Source organism: Pseudochaenichthys georgianus, chromosome 19 (assembly GCF_902827115.2).
Source record: "Pseudochaenichthys georgianus chromosome 19, fPseGeo1.2, whole genome shotgun sequence".
NCBI classification, from domain to species: Eukaryota; Metazoa; Chordata; class Actinopteri; order Perciformes; family Channichthyidae; genus Pseudochaenichthys; species Pseudochaenichthys georgianus.
Window position 1 is genome coordinate 15412545 of NC_047521.1, and position 26052 is coordinate 15438596.

Consider the following 26052-nt stretch of genomic DNA (forward strand, 5'->3'; position numbering starts at 1 on the left):
CAGCTCCGGCCATCCACTTCCTCTTTATAGCTGAACAGTGTGCTCAGACTGCTGCCTAGTGCCTGTAGGGAGAGAGATGACCCCCGAGGGTCCCATCAGCCTGCCTGTGTGTGAGATCTTACATGCACAAACAGACACGCAGACACATCTTATGAGCTGAGCTTTGGTTGAATACTTTCTTTAATCTGTATCAGAAGGCAGAGAGTTGCTGATTGGTACAGGGCATCGCTCATGGTAAATAAAAGGCCAACATGAAACAGATGGGTCTCCATGGAGAATTGGGAAATGTTAAAGGGATGCGCAGATATAGTGTGTGTCTCACTGATGGGTTGAACGTAGCAGACTGCTTCACTAGAGAAGCATGTATGGGTTTGATTCCTGGCTGCAAAACGGATGGAGGATTTAAGAATATAAATGAAATGTCAAAACAAGGTTTTCTAGAGTTAAGTCCCCTTAATCTTATAATTGTTGTGTTTTTGTTTGCTTGCTTGTTTACTGAGCCCTTCACATCACACATGTTGCCACTAAATCCCACACACAGGTACTTTCACCCAATATTTCGCTTATTTGTAAGACACTTTCCTTTTCTGTGTGTCCTTCTTTTGTTTTTCTCCCCATTTTTCTATTTCCTTTGCCATCCAGCTCATGGTTCCAGGGCTCTAAATGGGCTTGTAATTCCTGTCCGATGGATACATTGTTGTTTTTAGAGAACTAGAAACTGCTGTTGCCTTTCCTCTACAAGGGTACTAAGTTGGTACAGAATCCAGTCCTGCTAGCACTGCATCCCCTCTGATAACAACGTGCGAGAATTTGCTCTGAGGTGAAATATGATCTCTTTGTGCTAATTCTTCTTTACTTTTGTTCCCTCTCACTTCCATCCCATTTCTGCGCTTGCCTTCTTCTATTTCCATTTGGAGGAATGTATGAATCCCTGCTGCAATGCTACTACCTGCACTCTGAAGGGGGATGCAGTTTGTGCGCACGGACAATGCTGCCAAGATTGTCAGGTAGGATGTGGCCCGATTAGCCAGGCATAACACTCAGAATCAGAATACCTTTATTCGTCCCACAGAGGGGAAATGTACATTTGTTACAGCAGGAAAGAGACAAATACAGCTTAATGTTAACTAGGAAGCATGCATACAAAAAAAAATTAAATATAAAAAAAAAAAAGAATTAACAAAATACACATCCTGTAACAGTTCTGAAGATATAGCAGCCAGGTATATATTACAAAGTTATTAACGGCATATATATATATATATATATATATATATATATATATATATATATATATTATATTATATTTCACAGCAAGGGTATTTATTCTATTTTATTTGTATTTACTTTACTTGCACTATTTAACTATGTTATCTGTTTTATTGTGTTGCCCTGTTGGAGGAGCCTGTGACCTAAGGTTTTCATTGACATATCTACACTATGTACAAATGACAATAAAAGCCTTGGAAACTTGAAACTAGCATAGTCTATGTTGTTGTGTGTGAGGGGGTCTACCAGGGGCCGTGGTGGTTATATAGTCTGACCGCTACAGGAAGGAAGGACTTCACTCTTTACTGCCATCAAGCTAAACACATGTTATCTAACCTTCACTCTGTGTGTACGTCTTGTTTTCAACATCTGTGTGTAGCTAAAGCCAGCAGGAACTCCATGCCGTGAATCCAGCAACGCTTGTGATCTTCCTGAGTTCTGCACCGGCATCGCCCCCCACTGCCCCTCCAACGTCTACCTGCATGACGGCCACGCCTGCCACAGCCTGGACGGATACTGTTATAACGGCATCTGCCAGACCCACGAGCAGCAATGCATCACTCTGTGGGGCCCAGGTGTGTGCAACAGTCCCCTTCAGCTTGCTCTTCGTCTTTGAGTAGTTCAGTGATGGTGGCCAGCTCCTTCATGTTTCATTTTGTGTCGTAGGAGCAAAGGCAGCTCCTGGCATTTGCTTTGAAAGGGTTAACTCAGCGGGGGACCCCTACGGCAACTGTGGCAAGGACTCTAAAGGCTCCTTTAGCAAATGTGAAGCACGGTAAGATCTGACGTTTCCATGGAAGCAAACAAATTCATTTAATTGTATGAGGGCATATGCTGTAGTTACCCTTCTCCACAACTGAACCACCTGAATTTCCTGCATTTTCTCCGTTTTCTTTTTCTTTCTGTTACTGTTAAACTCACAAAATAAATATTTTTAAGATGTTACATCGGGCTACTGCAGCTTGAGATCTGCCTTCCTCATATTTTATCTGACATTCCACAGACTAAACTATTGATTAAAAAAGAAAAACTGACATGTTAAACTATAGAAATACTCATTAGTTGCAGACTTAACTGAAGGTTGAAGAGTAACCTGGTGAAATGCAGTCAAAATCTTTCAGGTTGTGGTCTGAAACATCACAAACAAGCTGTCTTTTTCGGCTCTTTCCCTAATTGGACAGCAACAGTGAGAGAAATAGATGGAAATGGAGAGTAATTGCATATCTACACTTTTGGGAAAACAGTGACATGTTATTAAATTATCACATTGTTATTCTCCCTGTTGCTCGTTCTGTTTACAGAGATGCTAAATGTGGCAAAATCCAGTGTCAAGGAGGAGCTAACCGCCCAGTAATTGGTACCAACGCTGTTTCCATAGAGACAAACATCCCCATGCAGGAAGGGGGTAGGATACTGTGCCGAGGCACGCACGTCTACTTGGGTGATGACATGCCCGACCCCGGCCTCGTGCTGACGGGCACCAAGTGTGGAAACGGACTGGTGAGAGCTGAGGCCTGTAACCGTTAAATACAGCCAGACATGTAACACACTCATTAGCACAGGTGGAAAGTAACAGAGTACATTTACTCAACCACAAGTACTGGATCTAAGTACAATATTAAGCTACTTGTACTTGTTTCACTGCCTACTACTTAATATTTTTACTTCGCTACATTAACCTCTTTTAAATACATACATAAGGGTTAATTATACCATTCCATTGATACATTTAGAACATTTTCCGGGAATAACAAAAATAATAACTATATACAGTATATAACACATTTTAAAAAAGCATGTTTACAAGATGCTTTACAAGGTGCAAACAAGTTAATTATAGAAAGAGCACAATCCAAAAACATATTTTTTTTTTGCAATAACACATAAAACAGTACAAGACTAATGTTGTGGGGAAAAAACAAAACAAGTAATAATAATTCAACTTCTATGCTTTTATTTGCTACTTGTTAAGGATATGTTCTCCATTGTAATACAATACTAACCTGCCCAAATGTACTTCAAAAGACATTCCGTTATCATTTCTCCTTTTTATACTCACCATGAAAATCACTTTCCTTTTGTTAGTTTCCTGGTGCAGTAATTACTTCAGTGTAGGAATAGTACCAGAAATAGGGATTTATTTTGGAATGCATATTTCGTAGTAACGAGTGCAGAATCCACCTATTACAGAAACCAACATCTGATTAAGTGCACATGAAGACATATCATTCAAGTGAAACATTTGAATACCGCTTATAGTAATGTAAGCTACAGTGTCTGTGTGAAAACACAAAAGCTGGGATATAAGAGTGGAAAAAGTGATGCGGAGTGACAGTCCATGACTAAGACTTTCTAAGAGGTTCTTCAGAGCGTGTCATCTTGTCATTTCAGACTCACACAGCCTCAGACACTCAATTGACTCAGCATTTTTCAGTCTACTTGGCATCCTCCTGTGGTCATCAATTCAGACATTGGTCACTTAAATGATGCAGTGGCTCCATTTAGTCTAACTGTACTGATCTATGGGATCCGCCCTCTGCCCTCATCTGTCAAGGGTTCTGGCAAAACTCTCTGTGCCCAATGATGCCAAGTTCATCTTCACAGTCAGCCTGGATATATTTGGGCGTGGTGCCTTTAAGGAGCAACATAATACAACTCTTGAGAAGCTTTTTTAATTCATTCTTGAAAAATCCCAATTCACTTAAAGGTCACCTACTGTGCAAAATCCACTTTCTCATGTCTTTCATACATAAACATGTGTCCCCTCTGTGTAAAGAGATTCTGAACGTTTCAGGAAAAAAGATTCGCTCACTTTTTGTCCTGATCCATTTATATCAAAACCTGTCTGAAAATGAGCTGATCAGATTTTGGCCACTTTATGATGTCATAACGTTGTTTTGGGTTGTCTAACCCCCCCCCCCACACACACACACCTCATCACCTGAATCTCCTCCTAGAGCACCATTGTGTTTTAACCAAATATCTCTCAGAGGGGCGTTGGGAGTGGCTCCTTATTGTCCTCTAAAGTAAAAGACAGAGAATCAGCACTTTTGAAACAGGGCTGAAACAGAGGGGATTATGGGATGCTGCAATGGGTGATCTGTTTGGTATTTCAGCCAAACACTTCAGAGACATGTTTTGTAGGGTGGTCCTTAGTGCCATGTACATTTTCGAATTCATTTATTTGAAGCTCCAGCCACCGGAATTAGTTATGATAGTCAAGAAAACTCTCCTGGTGAATTGTATTCAAATTCCAACAACATTGACCCCTCCCTCATCAACCTTGAAGTTTAGCCTCAGTAGGGCGGTCCTTAAAATTGAAAGTCTGAAATTCTAAACTCCAACCCCCAGAATTCATTCTATTAGTCAAGAAAACTAAGGACCACCCTAACGTTTTGTATATAACTTATAACTATAATATATTGATGAAAAAGAGTATACTAGGGGACCTTTAATTCTATTTCATTTTGCTTAGCTGAAGATGTTCGTCAGTTGTAAATTGAAAGAAGAAGAAAGCTGGATTTGTTGATCTTTTCCCTTTAAAAGATTAAAGGGTTTAGAATATTAAAGATCTTTCCTTGCTGAACTCACACTGTCAATGTTTGTATATCTTTGTCTGCTTCAGATGTGTCTGAATCGTCAGTGCCAGAACGTCAGTGTCTTTGGCGGGCACGATTGCTCAGCCAAGTGCAGCGGTCAAGGGGTGAGTGCAGCACCATTCATCGTTCTTCAGTAATGTGAGGTCCTAATGTGATAGCTGTCAATCTCAAACCAGCCCCCCCCCCCCACAGATTAGTTGTTTTCCTAATAACCCATACCTCCTTCACAGGCAGCCCATTTTGTAATATGTTCAAAATGCCCAGTATACGGTGGGTAGGGCGCCATTACAATGTGCTCAGATTTAAGTGCCATTCATCATACTCTAAGGCAGTCTTCCTTGTCTCAAAAACTGTGTTGAAATCTGAAGGCCAAGCTTTATTTGGATAAACGCTCGGGGCAATGACACGCAGTTTGATTTTCAGCTGGGGAGCATGGATATTGGATTTTTATAAAATGCCACCCATCAAATTCTATGGGTGGTCCCGTTTGAGATAACATAGATGGCCCTTAAAGTCACAGGTAGATCCCAGAGGCTTTAACTCTTACTGAAGTTGCATCAAAACTGCACAGGAAGCAGTTTTTACAGTCTCTTAAAATTCATCTACAGATAGTATAGGGCCATATGTGTTTGTCTAGTTCCAATTAAGACATTTCTATAAAGCTCCAAGGACTGTTTTACTCAGAGAAATAAAAAGGATGTTACTCCTCGAGGAGACACAGCACCCCTTCAGGCTCGGATTAAATCAAGATGTTGCCTTGGAAAGAGGCCCTCACCTGCTCCATATTACCCTGCTGGGGAATCCTCTTAGACACTCTGCAGGACGGGAAGAACTGAGGCAGAGAAAAAAAATGGTTTTAAAGTCTGCACTCGTTTTAAAAGCAGACATCTTTGCCATGTGGATCCTAGCAGTGGTCGACTGCAGCACACAGAGCATCATCATGAGTGTTTGTTGACTGGGATATCTAGCGCTGAGACAATAACCCAGACTGAAAACTACTTTTAAGCTAAATGTATAAGAAGCTTTTTGTACATTAGTATCCCTTTGGAGTTAATGATTTAAAGAATATACAAATGTGAAAGGAAGAACGTGTCAAGGGACAACACTGATAACCTTTAATGCAAATACCTGAAAACAAGTACTAAACAAAGAAAAGGATAATATTGAATGCATTTTGGGCTCATATCCCAATTAAATGTCGTTTTGGTTTTCTTCAGGTGTGCAACAACAACAAGAACTGTCACTGTGAGGCTCACTGGGCACCTCCCTTTTGTGACGAGGGTGGTTTTGGGGGCAGTTTGGACAGTGGCCCCATCAGGTTAGCAAGTAAGTCAACAACTCAATTACAACAAATGGCTTATTTATTGTCGGTGAGGTCATGTTATGTTATATGCCTTGAGCATTGCATGTATGAGCATTTCAACAAGCCCTAAAATATAGATTCCTCCACCTCTCCATCTCAAAACTCAGACTTTTCCCTTACAAAAAGCCTGTGTTTTGTGGTAGGAAAAAACACAACATTTTGCTGACAGCTTCCGGTAACACATAAATAATTGAAATACAGTTCTGCAGAAATATTGGCGTTGAGTTTTACCTTACTGACGGTGATTTCCTGTGTGTTTCCGAGCAGACAGAGGGGGTCTGACAGTGGGCATCCTGGTAGCTCTCCTCATTGTGCTGGGGGCCGGTCTGATCATCTGCATCAAGAGGAAAACAGTACTGGGACTGCTCTCCACCAGTAAAAAGAACCCGATTGAGAAGCTCAGGTTTGTTTTTTTAATACCATCATAATTCAATCCTTTGTAATCATCATACCTTTTAATCACGGCATTCATAGCAGCATACATCTGTGTCAGGTGCTGCTGGGTGGGATCGCCCTCACAATTGGTCACACTGTGAGGACAATTGCTGTGTATAATTGATTTGATTTCGTCATTTGAAACATATTACCGTTGTAACTGATGCATGATTAATAGAGTACAGTGTATAATCAGAGATGTATCATTTCCTCTTAAAATTCCAGATCAGTGAGCGCTGCAATCAGCAGACCCTCCTCTCCGAACCAGCCTCCGTCGCTGAGCACGGCGTCTCCATCGCGTACGGCCCCGCCCCTCCCTCACACGGCCATCGTCTTCAAGGTCACTAAATCAAACGTCTTTTCTTGACAGGCTCATTACATACACACAGATGGAGATCTGTTGCAGTTCCAGTATCTTCACAGATGATACAGGCTGTGGAGTATTCTTCCTAACATGCCCTGGCTGTTTCTTGAGCACAAACAACTCTCATGAGGATTGACATGTTATTTTCCCACAAATGGCAGCTCATTCAAATCCAATTAAATCATCTCGCTTTATGTGGAGGAGCTGGGGAGTCTGTTGAGAGCAGTGTGTCCACAATACATGTCTTGTCATTAACAGCTGCCTGTTAAGAGGGACATTGATGTATCTGTGCGTTTCCCAAATGAACGAATGTAGATGCGGCGGCTTACTTGAGGTGTAAAGTCATCCTGTTACTGATAATTGCCTGACGGAGCAGGAATTCTTTGCTGTAATGACTTTTGTGTCCAGATCACGGAATGCCCTAACTACTCCATTACTGCGCTGACACGCTTTGTAATGGGAAGAGACCTGTGATCGATGGCGTTAGGGGGTGCTGGAATGAGAGGGGCCGTGTCAGAATTGACATTTGTGCTGCAGGGTGGCACATGAGCGAGGCGAGCTGTTGCGCATTACCGTGAGATTTCAGTTAGCAGCATGTGGCTTTCATTTGGGGTCACCGGTAAGAGGAGAAAGGATGTAAGGCTGTTTGATGTGAGCACAGTGCAGGTGAGGTCATTTTCCAGTTGTTGGGAGCTGTGTTAAACCGCTGCATGAGAGGATGTGTGCGTGCTTTTTATATGTTACATTGTGTGTTTTTCTGAGTTGTGCACATCTGGCCGGCTCCGAATACTAGGCAGACTCATATTTTGGCTCTATTCTATGTCTGATGTGTCTCAGAAAACGGAGTGTGTGTGGGCTCTTTAGCTATGTCCACCTTTTGAATGAGACCAAGTCTGTGCTTCTGGCCCAGTATTGGTTTTTCCTATGATAGGTTACCTGAAGAGGAGTTGGGGAATATTGAGCAAGCAAGTGGGAGCGTTTGATTTATACATCTTTGACAGCATCAGGAAGACCGGCAGAGGAAGAGGAGGAGGTTAACATGACATGTTTCTGATAGGAAGCAGACACTCTCTCTTTTACACAAAGCATCTTTTTTTGACTTGTTTTTTCTTTCATCTTTCTGCAGCTTCCACACCGGGGTCCAGAGGCGGGGCCCCCACCACCCCCCTACCCCTCCCACAGCCTGCGCAGACTGCCCCAGTGCCCCCCGGTTCACCTCAGCCACCCTGTCCCTCTGTCTCTCACCCTGTCCCTCTCCCCCGGGCCCGCACTGCCTAGACCGCCCCTGCCCCCCCCTCACATCCACGTGGCACCGAGGGGGGCGTCGTTTCGCAGCGCGTCACGCCATAACTCTTGCAGGATGGTCATGGTGAGTGACTTCCTCGTTCCTTCACTTGGAAACATTTTATTTGACGATGTTTCTCACTGTAATCTGTACCAACGACAGCCCATAATACCTAACCAGAGAAATGATGTTGTTCATTGCACCTTCAGACGGGTGTCACCATGTCGACCAGTTTAATGGTTCTTCTGCGTCCTATAAAAGTATATGCATGGTGACAGTTATGTACAGTCTCATAAAATAACCAGTTTAGCCGAAGAGGTAGCGTCATCGGAGCGAGACTTCAATTATACAATTCAAACCACCACATAAATAATACAAAATAGAGCCAGACGTACAGAGGGGGGAAGACAGACAAGATAAAACAGTATGTCCACATAGCGCAGGGTGGTAAATGTGCTGCCACTGGTATTCCATGGAGTTTAGTTATGGCATTACAGGCTGTCAAAGTTGAGGGGAAGAGAAAGCCAGAAGTTCCCGGTGTTAAATCTCTCTCATTCAGTGATTCTCAAAGACTCTTATTCGCTTTAATCCTGTTTGACTTGTACCCTGTGGGAAAGTGAGGCAGCTATAAGAGACGATCCAAAATACAGAAAGACAAAGTGATCAAGAGACAAAGGAACGAGTCGATTAATCACATTTCACAAGAGAAACCAAATCATATACCGAGTCCAGTCTCACAAATGAGTGGATTTGCTTTTTTCGTTTTGGAGTGTCTGTTAAAAGCAAAGGATGATATCAAATCACCATTTTCCCGGACAAAATAATTGCAATTCAAAGAAATGATAATTATAATCATCAAAACATGGTTCAAACTCTTAAAATCGAACTAAAACAAACTGGAATAACCTTAATAATTACGTTACATTTTGTTTGAGAAACGAATCACTAATGATAATTAATAGTAATGATTATTTGTTGCAGCACAGGAATTGCGAATAAGTACATTTTAAAATTGAGGGTGGAGATCGAGAAAAGGACGAGATGTGGCTGAGAAATCCTCGTTCAAGCCTGAAACAAATCCTGGGACTAGCTGACAGTAAAAAGCCTCTAAAGACAGCTCTGTAAATGATGCCACAGGGAGCTGAGGTCAAAGAGATGCCACACCAGTGTCAGGCTAATTAGCGCTGAGTTAAACAGAAGATGACATTCAGGTCTTGCACAGATTAATGGAGGGGTCGCAAAGGAGTTCTGCCTTTAAAGCACAACATTGTTCTAGAGCTCATAAATGTAACGACAGCATATGATGCAATAAATCAGTACTCCGTAAAAAGCCTCACAGAATGACACCTTTAGTTTGCACTGATATTGTAACGATCGTACAACGACGTAAATTACAGGGTCCCTATAATGTCAATTTCAGGTTCATATTTGCTATCTGTGACATTTGTACATTGTTTAATGTCCAAAAATCTCTTTATTTTTCTCAAACTGCCTGTGCTGCAGCACCTCTTTTCACCCTCTGTCTGAAACCAGATCCTAGTCTGCTCTGATTGGTTAGCTGGCTGGCTCTGTTGGGATTGGTCAATCGCTTATAGATGTCTTGCCCTTAGCCTATCACGTACAATGTGTTGGAACGATGTCCAGTAAAAGCGCAAGTGTTACATAGTGATGTCATTATATTACAGAAGTAAACAAAGGAGTCCAATGGAGGTTTTTCAGGCAGGAGTGTGTCGGAGAGAAACTCTGGAGGGAACATTGGGATTGTAGCCTTTGTAGACCATTTACATGCACAAACACCTATATGACACACTACAGGAAAACCCCAAAAAGCATAAAGGGCCTCTTTAATGATCAACATTAGCAACAGCTCTAGTGAAGGTGTTTTCAAAAAGTGTATAATAAAGTATATAAAATATATACCTTCAAGAGCCATTGAAGAACTCCATCTATTAGACAAAGCTTCGTAGGTGTCATGCACCCTTATAACAAGTAAAGTGCTACAGCTCGTGGCACTGTTTTGACTTCAGGAAGAAGATCTGTCCTCTCAGCTGCTCCTATTTAATGTCAAAGTATGAAACTCAAAGTGATGCCTGTTGGCAGCAGACTTCCTCGACAGTATCTTTAGCAGCTGTTTGGCAGCTTCCAGACGTTGATAAAGCTTCTTTTTTTCTTTCTCCCAGAGTGAAAGGTCTCTGCTGGGGGCATGGAAGAATCGTCCAAAGGGAGAGTTTCACCTGATGTAGCTTTTTAGACTGGGGTTTGTGAGAATGAACATCTTGTGCCTTTCAATCACCGAATCAGACATGCTTTTTTTTATTTGCCTGTATTTTCACTTTACCAGCATTTGTTACTTTTTTGGATGGAGTCCCCATTGCATGAGAGCACTGGCCTGTCAATGAGATGAATTAGCAGCGGTTCTTCAATAGAGCAGATTGTCATGATGTGGCCTTATGGATGAAAAGGAGATGCATATCCTTCATTACAGACAGAGAGTTACTTTTAACCTTAAAGGAATGGTGTTTTGAATTGGCAGACCTCATTCCACGGGTGAGTGAGGTCTGAGGTTCGGTTGTTTGGCTCTTTCTTCTCTGTGATGTTTGGGGAGGTTTCTCTTCAACCAAGGAGGAAGAAGTGAATGGAGAACAGATGGGGGGCAAGGTAGCAGGCCTGTATCATGATCTCAGTCCTCAGGAGAAGATTAAAACCACATGACTCTTCCTCTCATGGAGAGTTGAGAGGAGGACTCTTCAACAGGCCTGAGCTGTGAGTGCCACCTGGTGGAGAGTCTCTGTATTATTTGTTTGTTTCTGTTCTTTTTCAGGAGTTGGAGAAGCCCAGTCCTCCTCAGAAACCCCTTCCAGCCGATCCTAGGAGCGCTCGTGTGGTGCGAGGTCCCTCTGTAATGCGGGGGGCCTCGTCTGTTTGTGGCCCCGCACCAACACCTGGTGTACCCAGACCTTTGCGGCCTATCCCACATCCCAACAGGTGAAAGAGCCATAGTAATTATACATAAAACTACCAACAAATGCATTATTTATCAAACTAAAAACACTAAAACTACAAGACCTGGTTGACTTTAAAACTATCCAAATGATGTTTAAAGTCGCAAATCAACAATTACCTCATAATGTCCAGGGACTTTTCACATGTTGAGAGGAAACTGCATTTTTTTTTTTTAAACCTTCATTGCATCAAAACAAAAGGTGTTCATCTGTGGAATAACTGTAATGATGAGCTGAAATACTGCGCAACTTTATCTAAACTAAAACTATTATTTGGAGGCCAAATCCTGAATGGTTATGAGCAGGACCTGTGAAGTGGTGCTGCTTGCTATTTCTTGTCGTTGTAAAAGTGATTTTTTTTTTTGTTGTACAAAAAAATGATTTGTTTAAAACAATGAATCAAATATCACGGATGGCGATGACCTAAACTTAGATTTTCATGAAGAATGTACGCTAGAGGGGGTAGGACCAGAAAGGTTTTTAAACTTCTTCTTGCCCCTTTTGAACATGACAGAAACTATTTGAGAATTTTTCTTTTTAAATGTGTATACCTTGATCGTTTTTCTTTTTTTTGCTTCTCTTTGTTATAATTATTATTATTGTTTGTTTTGTTTCTAACATGTTCAATAAATTGATTAATACATACTAAATAAACTCCAACCGTCACAAGATATATGTAAACAGTAAACACACTGCTGAAGCTGCCACACTCACTAAAACATTATTTTAACAAATTGTTTTCTCCTTCTTTTAGACCCAGTCCCAAGCAGCCTCCAACACTACCAAAGCCTTGCATAATTGCCAACGTCAAATACAGCAGCTGAGACTTTCGCCGGGACGGGACAATGTTGTGATAAGACACTTCAAGAATTTGCACTATGAAAACTCTGAAATCCTTAAAAAAAAAAGATGGCGTCTTCTCTGAGTTTTGAATCAGGAGGTCTGCCGCGTCCCTTTTGGTGCTCTGTCCCTGAATGGTGCTACGAGTCTGAGCTCAGGTACATGTAAAGTATTTATATTGTGTATTTATTGCCACGCAGTGCACTGTGCCAGACACTTTTACTACATGGGAGCACATTTTTTTAATTTGTCGTTTGCATCAGTTTCACCTTTTTTTAAAAGGGCAGTCACGGAAAGGTCTCGGAAAACGAATCCAATATGTGATATTCTGATTGCAGAGCTGATTTTATTAAATGTGTTTAAATGAAGGGAACCTTTTAGATGATGGTTTTGATCTGTAAACTACAGGTAGAATTGGAAAAGGAGTATTGTGCAATGATGAACTAAAACACTTCTAGTTAATTTAAAACGCAGATGGGCTTTTCTTGAAGAGCAATGCTCACCGTTTTGATAAGTCTTGAAACAACTACAGAAAAAGCGATGTTACAGCAATGTGTTCTGGGGAGAAAGGGCTGCTTTTTTTTCAATAGACAGCTGAATTCCAAGTCTGTCTCCTCTGCATTTATATTTCGGAAAGGTAACAAGTGGATTTGGGAAACTGTCACTTCGCCATTTTCTTTTTTTTAACAAGACCCAGGAGGCTCACTCAAAGGATCTAGGTACTGAGGTATGGACTGAACACGGATCCAAAAGAGCGAGATCAAGGAAGCATCTTTTCCTCAGAGGGAGTAATCGTCTCAGAGATATTGCCCTGCTTAAGGTCATGTGTGTTTTTTAAGAGTCTCCCTGTGTGCCTGTCTACACGAGGACTCTGAGTGAAGACTCTGAGGCCACGAAGGAGTCTTGGAGGCACTGAGGTGTGGATTACAAATCATGATTTTATTGTAACGGGGTAATGTCGAGTTAACAAGGACACATGTCTTGATTTCTTTCTGCCACTGAAGTTAAGTTTCATCGAAAGTAACGTGGCATTTTTCTATATTTTGTACTTTTTTTATTTGGCTATTAAGATGAGTTTTTTTAAACAATCGACATGCCGGATATACAAATAAACTGTATTTTGAGTGATTGAACAGTCTTTCATCATTTTTGCAGGATTATTATTTTACTGAATTGCAGCGCTGCATGTATACATTCACACTGAGCAACTTTTCCTTTAAGCACAGCTCTTGTTCACAAATATGTAGGCTTAAATAGACTTTGAACTTTTCTTACTTTTGATACTGCTATTTTTTTTAATAATGCACTTAAACTCGGTGCTTTGTTTACCTTTGCTTTTTCAATGCTATGTGTCCTTGTAGGCAGTATTTGAGTCCTGTCACCTGAATGTATGTTAAGTCCATATGTTTCTCGTATGTTGTGTTACAGGTGAACACATTTCCATGGAGAATGCTTTTTTTACAATGATTGTTTGATACATTCTATGTAAAGAAAACACACTATGTATTTGGTCATGGTAATTTGAACACTCATGCAGTATTAGTAAAACAGTTTTTCAAACACTTGAGAACGTTTTTGTGTTTGATGTTTGTGTGTCATGTAAAAAAACTACATATTTACATACTTATTTTCAGAAAGGTTACAAGCTTTTTCCCATTTGGCACTGACATTCAAAGCTCATTTGAAACAGTCAAAAGCAATTTGCTGAGGTCTTTGTAAGTGATTTTGTGTTCACTGCTGCCCATCAGGACTCTCTGCTGCTGACCTGCTGGAGTCAAGTGTGTGTGAAAGGATGTTCAGAAAACAGTACAGGACAACAATCTAATTGCTAATGAGAAATCTAAGAAGCTCCACATGCAAGGAAGGACACACATTGTGAATGATGATCTCGTAAAAACGGACCCAAAATCCTCTTGTTAAAAAGTTGCAACTGCAGACAGATTATATTTGTCAAAAAAGGGGAGCAGGCTGGGATGCCATAGCCTTAATTGTGTTTAGGGCTGAAGGCTTAAAGCATAATTAAGTCATTTACATATATTTGTATGCTTTAATATCAGACAAGTACGCTATATGTTTACAGAGAGTAGAGCCAATTAGGCTAGTTAAGTATCTGAACAAATCTAATTCAATATTTAGAAAGTTTAGGATAACTCAATTAAACTCACCATGTGTGGCATTGGACAGATAAGGACTAAACAGCTCCATCGTGTGGACAAGCTGCAGCCTGCTGATGGTTAGTGTTGTACTCGTGGTTGTACTGCGTTGTTGAAAAAGTATTTTTAATAGTTTCGTATTTTCTGATATACAATCGTAGCTCAAAAGGGTACTTTTTAGGGTTTTAGAATCACAGAATTGTAAAAAAAAATTTTATTATAAACTTTTATTTACAACACGTGAATAAAACGTTAACAAGTTAGATAGGGTGTCGTATTTATGGCTTCAGATATCCTACTTAACATTAAGCAATTTTTAATAGGTATGTATTGTGTATTAATCAAGAGAGGGCAAGCCTTGCATGGTGAACTTTTTTATTGATTATGAATATTCATATTCCATAAGATTTAAATCCTACTGTTTTTATTGCACATACATTATTAAGTAGCTGAAACATCACATTTGTTATTATTTTAATCATAAAACGAGTAAAGGAAGATATGATAAAGGATGTTTGGATTTGTTATAAGGGAACATTAAAGTCATCATTTCATGGGTCATTCACACGTGATTGTTGTGAATAATGAAGCCCTGTGCAAATCAAAACACGTGTGCAGCCACGCCGGGAGAAATTACGCGCCGGTGCGCACTGCGTGTCTGCCAGCCTCAAGCAGAGCAACATCAAACTTGAACAGCTTAATTAAATATACTTTTAGAAATTAAGAAGCCGAGTTGAGAGATTCACCTGATCTGTCCAAGTTTGGGAATACAAGATCAATTGTAAGGTATCGATCGAGTGGACGTTTTTTTTTAGTATATCACATTTAAAAAACGAAATGGATCGATAGTTGAAATGGTAGGAAAAACCTTTGTCAGCTCTCGTCCGAATTGACAACTACATATGTGTCATGTCGGATGAAAATAATTCAGCGGAGTCAAACATTTGCCCTGAAAGTGAGGAATGTGCTGCCGAAGATTTATTTGGCTTTGGAGATGATCTGGAGTTAAATCGGTTCGATGGATTGCCCTTTTCCTCGCGTTACTACGAACTACTGAAAGAGAGGAAGACTCTGCCAGTGTGGACGGTCAGGTGCGAGTTTGAAGATGCTCTGGTAAACAACCAACTGGTTATTGTGTCCGGGACTGCAAAGACTGGGAGGGGCACACAGGTAAGAATACAGTATGCACATTGAGAATTAAAAAGTGTTTTTTTAGAGAGATTCATTCAGCTTATATTCAAAGGCATTAGTCAGATTTTGTTTCCCTACATAGTCACATGGAATCAGACTGTCTAGCTTCTTTATGACCTTGGGGCATATTAGAGTTCAGGAACAGTGCTCTCCCTTTTACTTTTCCCCACTCAGGGACATGTTGACTTCCTTCAGACTATGCCCAAATACCACAGCATAACCCAATTTGTGTGACGTTACTTGTTTTTTTGTCCAGCCTATTCAGTGTAAAACAAATGTGACATTTCTGCTCCCCTTGATTTAATTAAAAAGACAATTCTGCCCAGCGTAACCATATGTATCTAGCACAAACTTCCCACTTTCACATATTTAAGATTCCAGTTGTGTGCATTTTTGTTACCCCCACTTTTACATGCAAAGAGGACCATTATGTGAGCGTGTGAAGGCTGCCCAGCTCAGCAGATGCTGTTGTGTCACTGTCAGTCTGCCTGACAGCCATGCTTCACAAAGGCTCCAGCAGGGTGTTAGGGGACCTCCTGCTGCTAAGCCCTGATCCGCCTCATGCTGCCAAAGCAATTTAGCATTATGAGCGATAACACCGTAGGATATCTCCTGTCACTGTTTGTTTTAGCTGTTGGTGCAACTTAACCTTAGGCTTGCCTTGAAAAAGTGACTATGTGAATAGAACATGTTCTGTAAGATGGAGAACTTTAAAGCACTGCCAAAAATGAACGATGAAAACAACATTTAGTGATAACTCTCTTTCAGATCCCTCAGTGGTGTGCAGAGTTCTGTCTGTCTGCCCAGTACCAGCATGGCATGGTTGTGTGCACTCAGACCAGCAGACAGCAGGCTGTAGATCTGGCCTTACGGGTGGCAGATGAAATGGACGTCAACATAGGCCACGAGGTGGGATACACCATCCCTCTGGAGACCTGCTGCTCCTCTGATACTGTTCTGAGGTCTGTTCATAAGCTCTCAATCTGTTTAATATCATCCACAAACTATCTCTCCCTCTCTAATCATTCCTTTGACGTTGATCCTAAACATGGATGAAATGTAGTTATCATTTTGAAGCTGCCAAACGTTGTCGCTGCTGTTAAGCAAAAGTTATATTGTCTTGCTTTATAATATTAAAGGAATACTTCACCCACAAAAAAACGAGGTTGAGTCATTTATACACATAAGGTTTTGTGTCATGTAGTCCTTTAACACCTCTGACGGCGTCTCTCAGGTACTGCACGGACGACATGCTGCTGAGAGAGATGATGTCGGACCCCTTCCTGGAGCACTACGGGGTCATCATCATTGACCAGGCCCACGAGAGGACAGTGAGCACAGACATACTGCTGGGCCTCCTGAAGGACATCCTGCTGCAGAGGCCTGAGCTCAGAGTGGTGCTGCTGGCCATCCCGCCCTTCACCAACAAGCTGCTGAGCCACTACCACAGCGTCCCCCTCCTCAGACTGGAGCCCCCGTCCCCTGCTGAGGCGGTGCACAGCCACAGCGGCAACAAAGACTATTTCTTCCCGGCACTGAGGCTGGTGTTGGAGATCCATCGAACCAAAGAAGAAGGGGATGTTGTTGTGTTTTTCGCCTCAGCTGAGGTAAGACACTGTTGCGTTTTTTTAGTAGTGGTTTACCTGGACCAAAGCTGAGATCGGCCCATAAGAAGTGAACCCTTTATTTTATCTCATGAAGTCCCTAAGTGACACTGAACAGTCTGGTGGGCCATCATGGGCCAGGTCATGTGATTTTGTGTTCCCATAACAACATGTCCAAGATGTCCATGTGCCATGCTAGTACATGTGACAGAACTAGCCACCATTTCAAAAGCTTGTTTTTTGTTGCTAAAGGATTTCAGCCATTTAATAACTATAATGCTTACATAACATGTCCTTTACATATAACCTGTTGTGAAAACATTTCTTGATCAAATTGATATGAAACAAATAAGATAAATATCGCTGTGACATTAATTTCACATCGGGACATTAAACTTACAATTTCTCAGAAAATCTAGTGACGTATATGTCACAATTAGAAATATGATCTGCTCACTTAATTTAGCTGATTCAATGATATTTAGTTAATATATTCTATATTGCTCAATTCAAAGAATTTTAAACCAAATTCTTATTAATACGAATTACTTTACCATGAACGCCCAATGTGACATATATGTAACTTTTCAGATCTCTGACACTAGGGGGGGTTACTTGTCATACATGTGTTCTATGTGGTCTATTTAGTCTAAATTATGTTCCTCTTAATTTTCTCAAAAGTAGAAATGGGTCTGGGTTCTTATGGGTTAAGGAATTTACTTTCGTCTGCAGGAGGTTAACTGTGCCCACAGCATCCTGCGGAGAGAGGGCACCAGGCTGGGGGCGGAGCTGGGCCGGATGGTGCCTGTGGTCCTGTGCCCGGGCCGGGTTGGGCTACCTACTGCCCTCTCTGACCAACAGGACTCCAAGAAGTCCAGGAGGGTCTTCCTCTCTACCACACAGGGGGAGGATATGTGGTGGGCCGCAGAGTCTGTTAACTTTGTCATTGACACAGGAGTCCAGAAAAAGATGGTATGTGTTTTCCTAATAAAACGTATCAACCTTAATTGACCTATCAGCATGTATGCTGATGTTAATGTGGCATGTGGTTTGACATTTTACAGGTGTATAATCCAAGAATAAGAGCTAACTCAGAGGTCCTGCAACCCATCAGTCAATGTCAGGCAGACACACGCAAGCAGCTGTCTGGACCAACAGGTAATTTTAAAAGGTCAAAATTAGTTTATTGCTGATGTTGCCTAATGATAAAACCACCTGAAATCTCAACTATAATGGTTGGCAGAGAACTCTCTGCTCCATAGCTTCTCTTGGTAACTGGACTTCAAATCACACTGTACATTTTACATATTCAATTTAATATGTAATAATCCATTCCTTGCACAATTAATGTATATATAATATCCTGCTTATATTTTGTTACTGTACATTTGTATTTCCACATGTATATTTAAAACTTTTTTTTTAATGCTATTTAATTTCTTTTTGAGATTTCTTTGGATTGTTTATTTCTAGTCTTTGAATTTCTCTAATGTACAATGCCTTGTCTTTTTATGCTGCTGCAGCGCAAAACATTTCCCAAATTGGAATCAATAGTACTTATCTTATCTTAATAAAGCTGAAGGAGCAACATCGGAGTTCAATCAAATAACTTAAATAAAATCAAAATGTCTTTATTGCACTAAGTTCCATGTGTTCCCTAGGTAAATGTTTCTGCCTATATCAAGAAGACAGCGAGCTTCCTGCAGAGAAAGCCCCACAGATTTTGGAGTCCAACATCTCACCGACAGTCCTGTTCCTAAAAAGGATGGAGATCGCCGGCCTTGGACAGTGTGATTTCATCGACAGACCAGGTGACATAGCCTGCTGGCATACATCAGTGAACAAGCATTTGTATTCTCTGCCTACTGGTTCCCACAGACAGCATCTCTCTCCCAGCCTACAACACAGCCAGAGAGGTGTATGAGGGAGGGGTCATTTTTTGGCTAGTGGAAGCACAAATGAATTTGCTCAGTGTAGCTGTTTGGGCCAGGTCAGCCATGATTGAGCTGAGCTGACAGTACCCTGCTACTAACTATTGTCTGCGCTCTAACCAGCCCTAACACGATCAGAACAGGCAGAGAGAGGCCAGCTCATTAACGATCATACAGCATGTCTCGTTAGCAGCAAGACATGAGTACAATGAAGAGGAAGAACAAGCCAAATATACTGTAGTATTTCCAAAGTCTTGTACAATGTGGCACAGAAGTTACTTTCCCTCATATGCATATATTACTGGTGTCTTTTGCAAGAGACATATGGGATTTTGAAAGCTTAAAGCCACTAAGTGAAGTTATTGTTTGTGATAAGAGCAACCTTATTGTTTGTGATAAGTGAGTGGGTGTAGAAAGGTTAGATGAAATGGTTTACAGTGGCTGTAAAGGGGCAGTACAGGATGGTTCAAGCGGGGCCGTATGAGGTTATCCGCCGTCCCACCCCCAGTTAGGAGAAAAAGGCAGAAGTAAGAAGATGGAGCAGGAGTAAACCCTATTGTAGCCACCTAAAATAAATCTGAATTTGTTCATGTGTGTGTTGTATTTAGAAAATGTTTACAGTCAAAAACCTTTTTTGCAAGAGGAACTGAAGTAGAAGATACCTGCAGAACATTGAAGTTGCTCATCTACTGTGGCTTTGATTTGTTAGTTAGTGTTATTGTGTGACTATGGTCATTTAAAGGTTAGTTTGGATCCATCAAAGTCTCACAATTACACAAAAAACGATCTCATCAAACCAACTAGCTTGTTCTGTGATATAAAAAAATGGTATTTGTCAATGGAGTCTGGCTGTTTTTAAAGATGGCATGCATAGATATTACTGGTTAGAAAAGACTGGTGGAGACAAAATGATGCTGCATACATCCCAACTTCCTTTACTTATTATTTTATATTTGAACTACTCCTTTGAAGTATTAGTGATGTTGCCCTAAAAATCAACAGATCCATACACCGAACATGAAAGAAAAAGAGATAAGACCATTTTGTAACACTTACGATTTTGCACTTTTTGGATTTATTCAACTAATGTATCACACTCAAACGGTCTGGTCTCCTGTTGCAGATCCTGAGGGTCTCATGCAGGCGTTGGAGGAGCTGGATTATCTAGCAGCTCTAGATGATGATGGCAACTTATCTGAGATGGGCATCATAATGTCTGAAATCCCTCTGGACCCTCAGATGGCCAAAGCGCTGCTGGCATCCTGCGAGTTTGACTGTGTGAGCGAGATGTTGACCATCGCAGCGATGCTGTCAGGTAAATGCCATGTGATCCAACTTTCCAATTTTAAATAAGATTTGTTCCCAATAAGTGAAGACTATAATTGATGTGTGGATTCAGCATCTGGACATTATTGTAGTCTCATCTCATTTGCCGATGTAGCTGCAGTTTCCATACAGTGAAACAGATGCTCTTTGCTAAGTGTCTCGGTGATGGTGACCTCGTTGTTTCCTTGTCTTCTAGCGCCAAGCTGCTTCGTGGAGCCCCCTACTGGCATGACCCACGAAGCAGCCCAGTGTCACAGAAAGTTCCAGCACCCTGAGGGCGATCACTTCACCCTCATAAACATCTACAATGCCTTCAAACAAAGCCAGAGAGAACAATGTGAGAGGCAGAACCAATCCACTCTCAGCAAATACAGTCCAATTTTAAAACATGCTGCAACTCTCTTAAACTGATGCACCCTCACTGCAGTGTTTCTGAATCTCTCCTTCATTGTTGCCAAAAATGTTTGATAAATAGATCCTTGTGCTGTCATGCGAATACAAGTTAGCATAGGATAATGTATACACTGAGGCAATTTGAAAGTGCTTGCATTTCTTACCAAAAGGAATAGCAAGGATTGTGCAAGTATGTCAACTTCATCAAATGTGCCAAATAAGTTATTGTATGCTCTAAGGTGAAGTCTGACCTGATGAGTTTTCAGTAAGTTCCACTGTGGGCCTTGTTTTTATGGCTTGACTAAAACACTGTTATTGTATGTGATGCATTTTTTCCCCAGACTTCACTTCTCAAAAGTGGTGCCAGGATTACTTCCTGGATCATTCCGCCCTGAAGACAGCAGAGGCCACTAGATCAGAGTTGACTGACACTCTGAACAGGATCGAGCTTCCCATCTCTGAGCCCTGCTTTGGAACCAAGAGCAACACACACAACATCAAAAGAGCTCTGATGGCCGGGTTCTTCATGCAGGTATTTTAGAAAATCAATATTAAGGAATTCACCTCCAGTGATTCACCAGTATTTAAGATTGCTGCATCCTTTTTTGTAGATCGCTCGGGACGTGGACGGATCAGGGAACTACTTCATTCTGACACACAAGCACATGGCTCAGGTGCACCCGCTGTCCTGCTACGGGGCTCAGTCGCACAAGCAGGGGCTGCCAGAGTGGGTCGTTTTCCACGAGTACACCCTGTCGGAGAACAACTGCATGAGAACCGTGTGTGAAATTTCCCCTCAAGTGTAAGCCAATCCCTTTTTTAGCTCACTAAAAGATATGTTGTGCAAGCAGATTATAATTGATTTCTACTGGATTATGTACACTGGGGAGACGAACATGTTGTGATTGTTTTTGTTGTTACAGTCAAACTGAGCCATTTGGTCACATTTTCAATCTGTTTTAATCCTCTTAAAATGTCTGCTAAAGTTCTGTGTTTTTTTTATATAAAAAAGTATCACTCTATTCATTTTTGTTTTTCATTTTAGGTACATTCAAATGGCACCCCTGTACTTTTTCTACAACCTGCCCCCTAGTGAAAGCAAGGACATACTGCAGGACATGTTGGACCCAGACGCATCCAGAAAATGTGAAGAGAAACAAAAAGACATCCCAGTGAGCAACCAGGACGACAGTGGCTGTGGAATCGGGTCGCAGACTTATGACAGATGTGTGATTCAATGATCTGAAATCAAAAAATGGACTGTAATCCTGTCACCAAATGTAAAATATGTGTGTCGATACAAACCATTGACTGTAATAATAAGTTATTACTTTGCCTAAAGGTTGTTTGATGGTTAGACATGGCGAGCAAATAAGTGTGGCTCGTCATGAGAGCATGTTGCAAAATAATGTTAATCATGAGCCTGTTTATTATTTGTGGTCCAATAAGATTGTTTTCGTCTTGTGCCAGCATCTGGAAATGCAGTATCCTGACTGCTGTTATGGGTTGTTATCTATTCTGTAATTTAATTCTCCCATCCCACCGCCTGTTCACATTTTTTAATGCAAAGCTGTCTTTCTCATAGGTGTCTGGTTTTGAAACTGAATCATGATGTATGAGTTGACATGCTGCCAGTTTTAGAAAGCACATGATTGTCAAGGCATGTTGATCTACAACGGATTTATTAATAAACAGTAGCTACGATATACTGGGATACAAAATCACTGTAAACTCAAATTTAGGATTTACTGCAGTTTTACATTTTAAAATCATTTACCAGGTTGTTAAGGGAAATATAGGTGTTTTATCAATTTGGTTAATGTAGAATTAACCATTCAGTAATTTGACTTCAAGCTCACATATTCACTATTGTGTTGAATATAACACATCACATTTTCTTGGTTCATTCTTATAAACAAGTCTAAAAAACATGACTTGTATTTCTATTCACATGATATATTGGGTGTATACTGCTGCAGTATAAGCAAGGTATCTTAAAAACCAGAAATGTGTAAAAATGTGACATGCACTATTGTAGCTGACATTACAAAACATTTTCTGTTACAAGGGTATACAAGTACAACCATTTCCATGAGTATGAAAAGGTGTTTTAGTTTATTGTAAGGTTCACACAGTTAGGTATTCTTTGAGTTTTGCCATGATAGCAGGCATTCTGTCGGCTGGGATCAGCATCACCGTCCTGAACGGTTTCATGGGAACATCATCGAACGACCACCTGCCGCTCAAACACGAGTCTGTCTCTTCCTGGACCGAGTAGTGGAACTGTATGATAGCTTGCTGTAAGGACAATACAAGTCATTATTTAAATCCAACATCTCTGGAGACTTGAAAGTCAAAATACATAGTTTTAGCTCATTGTACAACAATAAAATATTCAATGAAAGTGTTATCCAGATACTGCATGTCATATCATAAAACATTTTGTGAGCATCTCATGCATTACCTCAAAGAAGAATTCCTCCTCTGCATTGACGAACAAGTATTCATCTTTGGGAGCTGCTCCTCTGGCTGGGACACTCTTGCTCACTTCTTTGCAGGTCTTGCTGATCATCAGACAATAGTGACACTTCCCACTGGGCATATTTGTCCTCTGAGCTTCAGCTAGTTCTTCCCTGGAAGCAGAACAAATATATTAGTTTAGTTCAGAGGTGGAAAGTAGGGATGCCAGAAACTGACCATGATCAAAATCGGACAGCCCTGGCGAATAATAAACGATTATTCGACTCGACTTCTTTCCTTTGTTCATCTTTAGTTGTGTTCTCACTCCAATAAATCAATCGCACGTGTGACGGAGAGGGGGGGCGGGGTCGGTGTGTGGCAGTCTGCGGATGGCTTCCTCCAAGTTTACAGTAAAACAAACTGGTGGTGTGACCAATGGTCATTTACAATTATTAATACTATTACTATTATTAGCATTAGTCTATATTTTGGTTGAAACTAAGCCAGGAAAAATAATAATAAAAATATATATAAATAAAATCGAATTTTAAAAATAATTTTCGATTATGGAGACTAACGAATATTAGAATAATCGCTGGCATCCTTAGTGGAAAGTAGTTGAGTACAAATACTTTGTTACTGTACTTAAGTAGTATCAGTACTTTACTCCACTACTTCTTCTGATGACTTTTTACATTTTTAACACTAATACCTGTACTTTCTACTTCTTACATTTTCCAAACAGCTGGTTCCTTTAGTTTGAATCTGTGTTTGGTGGCGTGATCATTATTATTTAGAGTCATTGCGTGCCTATTGATTTGAACACGATCCGTGTATCCATCATTTCCTGGTCTTCTCTAAAGAAGAGGGACCAATGAAAACTGTCATGTTGCCGTTGTTCAGCATGGAAACATTCATTAGCTAACAATGACATTATTGTTCTATTTATATAAAGTGAGGTCAGTTACTCTTTAAAACTGTTGGTAGTTATGGGTACTTTTTACTTAAGTATGTTTCGAAGCCCATACTTCTTTACTTTTACTTGAGTAAAGAGGTTTAGTCAGAACTTCTACTTACCCGAGTATTTTTTAAACACTAGTATCTGTGCTTCTACTTGAGTGAAGGATGCGTTTACTTTTGCCATCTCTGGTTTAGTTCCCTATATGAAAATACTTTCAAAAGACTGATTTAGTTTTGACCTTGAAAAAAGTAAGATTGTTCTACCCTTCATATACTCTATTCTAAGTTTTACATGCATTCATATAACTAACACATCTTAAAAGTGTAATTTGTGTTCCTTTACAAAGCACCATCAGGTCATTTAGGACCAAGCAGAACTCACTGGAGCTGTTTGTGTAGTGGCAGTGCGATCTGGGGGGGCACGTTGATGAAGCGCTCGCTCAGCAGTAGCCCCACAGGCTTGCTGGGGTCATTGAGGATCAGCTCGATCTCTTCTGTCATGCTGGGGGTAGAGCTCTTCTCACACTGATCCACGATCAGTTCCTTCACCTCCTCCACACATTGCACATCCTGCCAATGAAGAAACATGTTAATTTCCTACAAAATCAGAGCGCCAGAAAGCCAATTATTCTGTAAGGTTAGTGCCAGGGATGTTACCTTTCTCTCTGTAAGGTTGAGCATACTGATGAAGCCAAACACTTGATCTGAGTCTTCATCATCGCTGTCTTCTGGCACCTCAGCTTGCTGAAGAAAAGGGAAAGGACGAGTGAATACATGTTAGGGCTACAAGTCCAGAATAGTCCCCTGGTAGATCTGACTTGACTTGTAATTATGGAGCAACTCACCTTGATGACACTTCCAACATGATTCTGTTGAATGATGAGGTCTGTCATCTCTGATGTATTTACATGAGCCTTCAGGAACAGCTATATCCAAACAAAATACACGTGAGCCCATGCTAAAATATAACAACATATTCACTTTAAGATTTAGATGCAAAACAGAAGTGTTTTCTCAAACCTGTTGAAGGAGTTTCTTGACGCCGTCGAAGTCGTTCGCTGTAATGTTGTGAGCTTCGAAGTCCACCATGACTTCCTGCAAGCGAAACATAAACAAAACACAGAGTAGTTAGCACAACCTAACCTGACTGAAGTAGTCACTTCATTTACTTTTGTTACGTTTTTCCGAGTAGTTGTTTCAGGTACTTTCGAATGAATGAGTGTAACATTTATTTAATTTCACACAGGTTTTTGTCGGGCACTTTGTATTGAACATTTTCAAACTAACGATAATAAGCTACTAACGCATACAATTCCGTTTAAATAGCGAAGTAATGTTACACGTTTTAATCCTGCCTGAAAATAATAACAAATATAGCTAAAGTGGCTCACTGTGTTAACATGTGCTGACAGCTGAGTTAGCTTGTAGCTAACTCGCTGCCTAGCAAGGCCGTGCACATCACGGCTTTTTAAAGACGTGGTTGTTGTTTTACCTCGTTGATCTCCTCCCCTGATGCATCGCTGTCTTCATCCCTGGAATCACCAGCCTCCTCTGAATTTTCATCGGAGCTGTTTTCAGTTTCCCCGTGATTTTCACTCAAACCTACTGCTCTCCTCTTAGCTGAAGAAGCCATGCTCGTAAAACAGAGAACGCGTGTCAACTAAGTGGGCGGGGAAAAGGTTAAAGTGCATTATAAGCAGGAAACTGAAAGCCCCAAGCCGCCATCATGGCTCCATATTTGCTTGTTGCGGAAATGGAATAAACCACTATATCAAAAGGTGATATTAGTTATTTAAAGGGTGCCTAAACTATTGTTTCCGTTACACATAGGAAGTGCTATTAAGCGTTTAGTTGATAATATTGGATTTGTATCGTTC

The 26052-nt window shown here is 40.8% G+C and overlaps 3 protein-coding genes across 3 annotated transcripts in view; 2 read left to right on the forward strand and 1 right to left on the reverse strand.

The window, feature by feature from the left end:
- LOC117464785 (disintegrin and metalloproteinase domain-containing protein 12-like) overlaps positions 1 to 13719 on the forward strand; it is an 85891-nt gene extending 72172 nt beyond the window's left edge. Inside the window, exons 13-23 of the mRNA XM_034107459.1 lie at positions 918 to 1007; positions 1649 to 1844; positions 1936 to 2044; positions 2571 to 2769; positions 4895 to 4972; positions 6086 to 6194; positions 6499 to 6634; positions 6892 to 7006; positions 8157 to 8399; positions 11137 to 11300; positions 12072 to 13719. Coding sequence (XP_033963350.1) covers positions 918 to 1007; positions 1649 to 1844; positions 1936 to 2044; positions 2571 to 2769; positions 4895 to 4972; positions 6086 to 6194; positions 6499 to 6634; positions 6892 to 7006; positions 8157 to 8399; positions 11137 to 11300; positions 12072 to 12141 — 1509 coding nt within the window. The 3' untranslated portion in view covers positions 12142 to 13719. The remainder of the gene's footprint in view (positions 1 to 917; positions 1008 to 1648; positions 1845 to 1935; positions 2045 to 2570; positions 2770 to 4894; positions 4973 to 6085; positions 6195 to 6498; positions 6635 to 6891; positions 7007 to 8156; positions 8400 to 11136; positions 11301 to 12071) is intronic.
- Positions 13720 to 14910: 1191 nt separating this feature from the next.
- Positions 14911 to 22336, forward strand: dhx32a (DEAH (Asp-Glu-Ala-His) box polypeptide 32a). Its single transcript, XM_034107397.2, has 11 exons — positions 14911 to 15480; positions 16270 to 16463; positions 16736 to 17108; positions 17838 to 18077; positions 18170 to 18263; positions 18767 to 18916; positions 20160 to 20351; positions 20559 to 20699; positions 21097 to 21287; positions 21367 to 21557; positions 21801 to 22336. The coding sequence occupies exons 1-11, from the start codon at positions 15220 to 15222 to the stop codon at positions 21994 to 21996; spliced, it is 2223 nt and encodes a 740-aa protein (XP_033963288.1). The 5' UTR covers positions 14911 to 15219; the 3' UTR covers positions 21997 to 22336.
- A 491-nt stretch (positions 22337 to 22827) lies between these two features.
- On the reverse strand, positions 22828 to 25848 carry bccip (BRCA2 and CDKN1A interacting protein). The gene is made up of 7 exons (XM_034107399.2): positions 25668 to 25848; positions 25196 to 25270; positions 25021 to 25101; positions 24833 to 24919; positions 24558 to 24745; positions 23220 to 23388; positions 22828 to 23053 (listed from the first exon to the last, which is right to left on the reverse strand). Exons 1-7 carry the CDS (start codon positions 25806 to 25808, stop codon positions 22883 to 22885), a joined length of 912 nt encoding a protein of 303 aa, XP_033963290.1. The 5' UTR covers positions 25809 to 25848; the 3' UTR covers positions 22828 to 22882.
- Between the last annotated feature and the right edge of the window lie 204 nt (positions 25849 to 26052).